General features: G+C 35.3%; 3 protein-coding genes across 3 annotated transcripts; 2 read left to right on the top strand and 1 right to left on the bottom strand.

Moving 5' to 3' along the window:
• Positions 1-806: 806 nt before the first annotated feature.
• Positions 807-2,096, top strand: LOC119638951 (SUMO-activating enzyme subunit 1). The gene is made up of 2 exons (XM_038036096.1): positions 807-1,466; positions 1,524-2,096. Exons 1-2 carry the CDS (start codon positions 913-915, stop codon positions 1,999-2,001), a joined length of 1,032 nt encoding a protein of 343 aa, XP_037892024.1. The 5' UTR covers positions 807-912; the 3' UTR covers positions 2,002-2,096.
• A 2,040-nt stretch (positions 2,097-4,136) lies between these two features.
• LOC119638989 lies at positions 4,137-5,185 on the top strand. Its single transcript, XM_038036165.1, has 3 exons — positions 4,137-4,642; positions 4,712-4,799; positions 5,099-5,185. The coding sequence occupies exons 1-2, from the start codon at positions 4,492-4,494 to the stop codon at positions 4,780-4,782; spliced, it is 222 nt and encodes a 73-aa protein (XP_037892093.1). The 5' UTR covers positions 4,137-4,491; the 3' UTR covers positions 4,783-4,799; positions 5,099-5,185.
• LOC119638988 (RRP15-like protein) lies at positions 4,806-6,745 on the bottom strand. The gene is made up of 2 exons (XM_038036164.1): positions 5,570-6,745; positions 4,806-5,509 (listed from the first exon to the last, which is right to left on the bottom strand). Exons 1-2 carry the CDS (start codon positions 5,607-5,609, stop codon positions 4,818-4,820), a joined length of 732 nt encoding a protein of 243 aa, XP_037892092.1. The 5' UTR covers positions 5,610-6,745; the 3' UTR covers positions 4,806-4,817.
• Positions 6,746-8,293: the final 1,548 nt, after the last annotated feature.

Below are 8,293 nucleotides of genomic sequence, written 5' to 3'. Positions count from 1 at the left end.
AATTATCAGTTTCGTTAATTTAAAAAGAGCACTACAAATTAACTTACCTCATACCGAGATAGGGCTATTCAAACGGCTATCGATTCGACATCACGCAGTGCTAATTTTCGTCTAAGTAAATCTGCGAATCTCTTTAATGGCTTCTCGATATTTCATTTATTTATTTATTTATTTATTTATGTTCATTCTACTTATACATGAAACTCAACTAAACAAATAACAGTCGAGTTCAATTGGCATTTAAAGCAAAACTTATATTAAATTAATAATAAAACTTAGTATAAGCACAACAATGTTTCTTTACTTATCAAAGAAAAGAGCCGGATTCTCTATTTTCAATTTTGTCAGCCACAATTGAACGTAAACAAAAACTTGTTTCTTTTTGCACATGAAAAGTAGCAAACAAAATTATAGGAACTTTTATGTGAAATCAATAAAAACGGTTCTCAACTATCGGCTTGGTCGCGAGCTAAAGTTAACTTTCAGATACGTAATTACACGGTGATTTATTAATTCTCACGCTTTTTCACAAATAGTCGGCATAGTCCCATCCCAAAAATAGTTATAACGCAACATTATTTCAGTCCTTTATGATTTCTCAATCAGGCCACCCTTATATTCCCATGGCAGAGAGACATTAATTTACTAATTTCATAAATTTTTTACATTTGTAAATTAAGTAAACATAATTTATGTAATATGTAAACTTTATATAGATATAAAAAATGCAAGAAAAATGAAAATCACTAATAAATATCTGAGCACACATCTGACTTTCGATATAACTTACGTCGAATCCCAATTTACCATGCCTTGGCAACATTGTTTCAACGAATTTGAGATCTTTTTGGACGCGTTCCTCACATTGTTTGAGTTTTGTACATCACTAACGTAAGGAATAAAAAAGGAAAAATGGATGAGCCAATGGATCTTAATGGCCCTAGCACAAACAGAGCACTTGAAACTGAATTGACTGAAACAGAAAACGAGCTTTATGATCGCCAAATTCGCCTTTGGGGTTTGGAATCTCAAAAGCGTCTACGCACGGCTAAGGTTCTAATTTCCGGCCTGAGCGGCGTTGGAGCTGAAATTACAAAAAATATTATTTTGTCTGGAGTGTCAGCAGTCAAACTGAACGACGATCGAATCGTAACCGAGGACGATTTCGGTGCTCAATTTCTTACTCCACGTTCTGCTGTTGGTAAAAATCGCGCTGAGGCCTCGATTGAAAGAGCTAGAGCCCTAAATCCAATGGTGAAAATATCAGCAGACAAGGAACCGCTGGCTGAAAAAAAGGCTGAGTTTTTCTCAGAGTTTGATGCTGTGGTTATTATTGGTGCGCTCGATAGTGAACTTTTGCGTATAAATGAAATATGCCGTGAGAAAGGTATAAAATTTTTTTCCGGTGATGTGTGGGGAACGTTTGGATATTGCTTTGCGGATTTGCAGGACCACAGCTATTTTGAGTAAATTTTAAAACGTTACGTCTTGCTGGTCTTATTGTTTGTTAATTTTATTTACAGGGATATGGTAAAACATAAAGTCGTATCCAAGCCAAACGAAAAAATTAAAACTGAAGTCGTAACAACAACAATTCAAAAAGAATTAAAATTCCCTTCCTACGCATCGATCTCAAAATTTGATGTGAATTCACCAACATTCCAAAAGAAATTAAAGCGCACTGGTCCTGCTTTTATTCTGCTTCGAATGTTGCAAATGTTTCGTAATAAACATAATCGTGATCCGAGTTACTTATCACGGCAAGAAGATATCAAAGAATTGCTGCGCTTGGCTCAAGAATTAATAAGTGCCCCGTTTATGCCCTCTGACATGTTGGAATATGTGTTTAGCCAAATATCTCCGTCAGCTGCTGTAGTTGGAGGCGTCCTTGCTCAGGAAATTATCAAAGCAGTCACAAAGAAGGAAGCTCCCCATCGTAATGTATTCCTATTTGATCCGGAAACATGCTGCGGGTTTGTTGAAACAGTTGGCGTCGACTAAGTCATAAATTCTGTAATTGTTCAAACCATCTTGCATCAAACACTTCATCATATATAAATATTTCACCATTTTAAATGTGTCAAAAAAAATGAGAATAAATTTTTATGATCGCTAAATACATTATCAAACTGCAAATGTAATTGACATGGTAAGGGATAAACATCAATGAAACTTGTCCATGTTTTCTTAAAATTCCAAACAAATCGCACTTAAAGACATTTTGCCAGTAAGTAGGGGGATCGTTGTGTCCAAATGTGTCAATACCTACTACGGCTCAAAATAGTGGACGCAACATTTTTTGAAAACTTGAATGTTTCACTAAATGGCACGTATAAAATAAGCATATATCGAAATAGTAATGAGTACCTCGCGCAGGAAGAAGACAATCTTTGACTGTATTTTAAAATCATTTTCCTGTAAGCATTTTAACGTTTCTCAATACCCTCCATGGATTTATAGTGTACATTATAAATCGATATAATTATTTATGGTTACCATTTTAAGCCTTTTCTTAAAAAGCTTCCAATTCGAATAAGCCTAGAAATTTTTTTAATAAAAAAATATATTTTTGTATTCACTATATTTGCGCCCTAATTCGAAGGTATTTTTATACAAATTAGTGATTCTACTTTAGACAACAAACCAAGCATAATAGAAGAAAGTAAAGAAACTTCACGAACCATGGATAGTCATCACCTCGAATTATTATTTAAAATGAGTTATATTTTATCAATTATGCATCTCTGACAGATGTTTGTTCCAAATCTTAGATGAAAATGTGGAAAAATTCAGAGAGATTTTGGAATTTTACCCGCCAAAATAAAGCCTTTTAGGCTGCACCGAGATGATAGAGTACCGCATTTTAATCTTGAACGGATATAACTAAATCGATTCAAAACTACACTTGCTTTAAGGGATATCTGATGCTCTGTTCTGTGTGAGTGTTAGAAAAGGAATAATAATTTGATTATACTATTCTCCTTAGGTGGCTTTTATAAAAAAAGTTAGGCAATTCATTGCAAAAAATAAATTAACAATATAGTGTAATAATACTTTAGAGTGCTTCCTTCAAAAATTGTCGCAATTTGAAAAACACATTTGAAAAGAAGTAAATTTTATGTTTTTCTTTATCTTGTTGAACCAAGAAAAAGTTCATCCAAATTGATTGTTGCAGAAGCGAAATGATGAATGCCGTATGTAAATGAAAATAAGTAAATTGCAATATGTCTTCTTAAATGATAATCGCATTGAGCAAATTTCAAAAACTTCAGAGTATGAAATTTATTCGTATGCTAAATTTATGTGGAAATCCTTTCTGTGAACTAGCAGCAGCAAGAGGACAATTAAGGGTACATTTTGCTCTGACCATTGAAGGAGAACGTTCATTTAGAAGTCCTTCGTTTCAGGAACATGAAATTATTTTATATGAATTTGAACAAAAATCTGCGGCCGTAACCGATGACTTGGACGATTTTGAGGCAGATGAAGAGGAGAATTATCTGATTGGGAAAATAGTATTGAGACTAATGGTTTAGATAGTACTGATGATAGTAGTCTCGAAGATGATTTGGAGGTATTTCTTCTAAATATTAGGTTAATAACTCTTACACTTTTCCTCTCGTTGCAGGATACATCTATACTTATACCAGAACTCTCGCGCTATATAACAAATTTCAGTTAAAGTTTTTTTTGGTCTTTATATCTCATTATTGATATTTGTGAAAATTATAGATTTATGCATATATATCTAAGTTAAAAAATCAAAAAGAAAATATTACTATTAAAAAAAATTTGGAGAATATATCAAGTGAATGGAGCTTCGCTCTACTTTATGATCAAGTAAATATATTTTAGCTGTCTTGCTCTTGCTGATCATATATTTTACAGGTCATCATCTTGCTGTTCATATATTTTGCCGGTCTTCCTTTTGCTGGTCATAAATATATTGTACAGGTCTTCTGCGAATCTCATTGTATTAGGTGAAAGAGCGATGAAGAGAAGCGCCGGAAAGAATCTATTCTGGACTTATCCAAATATTTGAAAAAACAAATTCGTGTAAGATTTGCTGGAGGCCGTGAAGCTTCGGGGGGTTTAAAAGTCTGTGGGTATGTTATTGAAGTCTTTCAATTTGTGTGTGGTTATATGTAGGTGTTGTTTTTTTAAGGTTTTGCGTTTTATTTTTTTTTTTTATGAATGTCATTTCTCTTGACTTTGGGAAAGCCCTCAACTAAATCTTTTTTCTTCACTGAGTATACAATTTGTGGAAGGCCAATGCGGGAATGTTTTAATATGTAAGAAAAGAAAAATCGTTTTGTTTTCTCACTGATGTCAGTTTACATTTTGCCCATTTAAAGAAGAAGAAGATATCAAAACAGAATGATTGACATAGAAAGAAGAACAATTCCTTGAACAAATTTAGTCTTAGTTGCCCGCAAGAATTTTGTTAAATTTTAATGTAAACCAGAATCTTTTAATTTATTACAATAAAATATGAGTGAACGTTCTCCAAAAAAGCCAATAGATTGCTTGGAATGCCGTTTAATTAGTGGTATTGGATCGATAGGTGTTGGTTTATACCTTTATTATCAATCTTTGCAACGCAAACGTTTCGACAGATATACAATCAAAATTATATCTGCTGGTAAGTTACTTCTGATCATGTAGTTTTAACATTAGTAAACATGGATTCGTTTTTCAAATTGGTAAACAGGTGCAGTTTTGGTGGGCTTAGCACGTTTATTAAATATGGAAATTTTAAAAACCCCAAGAAGTCAGCGCTAAGTTTTCGAAGAATACAAGTATTTTTATTTATACTATCAATCAACACCATCCTCCGAATCATCACTTTGTGTTTGATTATTGCTATCACTATTTTCATCCCAATGCTTAATTTTCTTGTTCGTCATAAAATCATCACGTAAAACATTCCATTCTTTTTTCTTTTTCTTATTATTAATATCGTCTCCACTATCAGAGCTTTCTTCCTCTGATTTTTTTATTTCGCGTTTTATCGGATTATCCACAACCTCTGATTTGCCTCGCCGTCCTCCCATCAAAATATCTAAAAATTTGCGTTTGTTTATTTTATTCAAAACAGCTTCTTTGCGAATGTCTAGTGGCCCCGCGGCGTCTAGTTGATGCTGTAAATCCTTCTGATGTTTGCGAACAGCATTGAAAAGCTGCACCACTCCCTTAGTGGCTACCTTACGTAGAGCTCTTTCTCTTTCCATGTCATTCCAACAAGGCTTAACACGCAGTTGTGCTTTTCCGCCCTTATGTTCTTTTGCCAATTTTCCATTCCAATCTTCCTCCGCGGGTTTTTGTTCTTCGATCTCTCCAACTACTTCAAACCCATAGTTTTTGGACTTGTCATCGTTTTCCTGAGATTTATTTTTCTTGGCTCGAGAAAGAACCAAATCGTTTCTACTTTTTGGTTTAGTAGTATTTAAAACTTTTGCAATGGAATCCGCCCATCCTGAAACTTGGCTTTTATCTGATGAATTCTCCTCTAGAATTTACACAAAAGCTATATTATTTGGTAAATTTTCATAAATCCAAGTATACTTACGGCTTCGTTGGGTTAAGTTGTTCGTTTCTAAGAAAGACATTATTGTGTACAAAATAATATATATATATATATATATTTGTTTTGGGATGTTGTGTTAAGATGAACCAAGACAAAATAACATAAAAAAACTAAGTTACAGCAATGTTTTATTTATTTAATAACAACTTCACGTGTTGTGTGACAAGTTGCCGTATCAAAAACAAGTTCACTGACAAGGAAATGAAATTAACGAACAAGTCGAGAAAGAAAAACAATATAAGCCCCTTACGGAATTACACTGTAAGAACAAATAGTAGTAATATTTTTGGTTTGAAATACATATCGAATACACCTATCTGCTCTTTTATTTGCTCAAAAATTTAATGCAGTCAAGCGGAACGTGTGATATTTTTAACCCTTTGACCGCATTCGACGTATCAGAACGTCATGCATTAATTTTGCCAAAATCGGACATGACGTCCGATACGGCGTTGAAAATGACATTTTATATAAAGGCTACACGCTGTTCATGAATAATTCGTATTCATTGCCTCAATTATTCCTAAAGTTGCTGAAATATGGTACGAATGCCGTTGGAACTGTTAGGAAACATAGGAAGGACATGCCGAAAGAGCTTGCTGTACTCAAGTTGAAAAAGGAGAAGCCAAAACTTTATCCTGTGGTGGAATCAAAATGGAGCGATACAAAAGATGTGTATATACTTGGCACGAAACATTCAAATGCTAATTTAGTAGACACTGGGAAAAGGTAAAAAACAGAAGATGGTGATGTCAGGAATATTATAAAGCCATCATACGTTATTAAATAAAATAAAGGTATGGAAGGGGTTGATAAGCATGATCAACAAATAGCGTTCTTCCCCATAATGAAGAAATGTGTAAAGGGATATAAGAAAGTATTCTTCTATCTACTAGATATGGTCTTTTACAATGCATATGTTTTGCATTCTAAAATTACTAGCACTTCCAAAACAGGCTTTGTTTCCTTTCGTTTAAATATTGCTAAAGCAATAGTGGAAAATATCATATTACCAAATTATAAAACCTGTGGAGGTCCTGCAACTGGCGATACACCGCTTCGTTTACATGCAAAAAATTGAGCACACTTCCCTGAATATATTCCACCAACCAAATGCAAGGAACACCCTCAAAAGAAATGCCGTGTTTGTTTTAAAAAGCAAATTAGAAAGGAGACCACCTGGCAGTGCAACAACGCAAAGTACCACTGTATTTACCCACCTCTTTCGAAGAATACCATACTCGTCAAAATTATTAATAAAATGTGCTTTTTATTATAACTTGAAGCTGTTTCTTTCTAAATTTTTCTTTTTTTGCAATGCAGTCGAATTTTTAAGTAAAGCGGAACGTAACTATGAATTTTGGCATGACCTTCAATACTTCCAAGGGCTAAATGAGCGTTGGTAGTTGAGCATTATTGTTGTTATTGATTCGTACTGTGATGTAAAAGTTCACCAGCTTTAGTATTCTTTCAAACCCCAACACTTTCTTTTATTTGGAGCACCATGCCGTGTCCAGCGTTATAAATTGCTCGCAAACACTTGGTGTCTGATTCTGCAGACGGCCTCACATTCAGGTAGAATGTGAAGATACGCCTCAATTGATCCTTGGTAGAATCTGCATGATTCTTCCAGTAATTTATGTGCTATGCCCGAACATTTTATTAATGTTTTTGCTTGCCTTTGTCCTGCACATTGCTTGCAATGGCAACCCAATTTTTTTCTGTGGTGATTGCAATACCAGTTTATTAAAATGACTTCTTGATACGCCACAGAAATTTCAACACCTGCATTGGTTCCTTGGGGCGCTCAGTAAGCTAGACAGTCAGTCCTTTTGTTGTCTTCAAAATCGTAATTGGCAAGCATCCATATTAGGTACTCGTAACTGTGCTTACCTAGCTCATGCAATGTTTGAAGGCTCTACATCACAAGCCTAGATGTTATCGTTTGTCATCCTAGGGCCTTTATTGAGGCCTGGCTGTCGAAATAAATGCAGATCAGTTCTCTTCTGCATTGCCTTCTTAAAACTATGCCGAAGATTCAGTCCGCTGCCAGGGTTAGAATAGTTGTATTTCTTCTATCCTCTTGATGGAGTAATTTGCTTCAATCTTTATGCCTTTTTACAGTCCTCCGGAAGGTTTAAAGAGTCAGTCAATTCGACATTATCTCCTTTAGGGAAATAAACGACTTCTACATGAGATCGAAATAATTCTTTTTCAGAAGCGGTTTTAAGAGCGGCGGCCTCTCATGGCTTTAACGTTGACACCATCTTTTCCAGCCATTCCGCCATCTCTGCAGCAGCCCGCATGTTGAAATTTTGCTTTGACTTGTGCTGTCTATCCGGCTCAGTTGGTCAGCTTTCCAAGGCGTCTTGGGGCAGTCGACTGGGATAATTCCTAGTCTACTCAAATGGGTCACTTCCTTACAAGAGGGAATATTCTATACCATTTGTCGCCGGTATGGTGCTTCGCATTGTCAGAGGGTGGATGAGCCGCTGTTACGCGTCTGCGGGTCTTCTCAAAGCTCATAGCATTGTTTGGAAGCGACGGTGGGCGGCCCCACATGTCCTCTTCTTCCTGCCACGGCCTTCCTAGATCTCCTCCAATGGTCGTTTGTAAGTTCCTACAAATTCTAAGCAACTTGAGCTGAGAGCCGAGGAGATATCTGCTATCTCAGCTGTCTTCGGACATGGCCTTTTCATTCTTCAT

The sequence above is a fragment of the Glossina fuscipes genome, unplaced genomic scaffold, assembly GCF_014805625.2.
Source record: "Glossina fuscipes isolate IAEA_lab_2018 unplaced genomic scaffold, Yale_Gfus_2 111, whole genome shotgun sequence".
Classification (NCBI taxonomy): Eukaryota; Metazoa; Arthropoda; class Insecta; order Diptera; family Glossinidae; genus Glossina; species Glossina fuscipes.
This window is presented reverse-complemented; position numbering and strand designations above follow the sequence as displayed.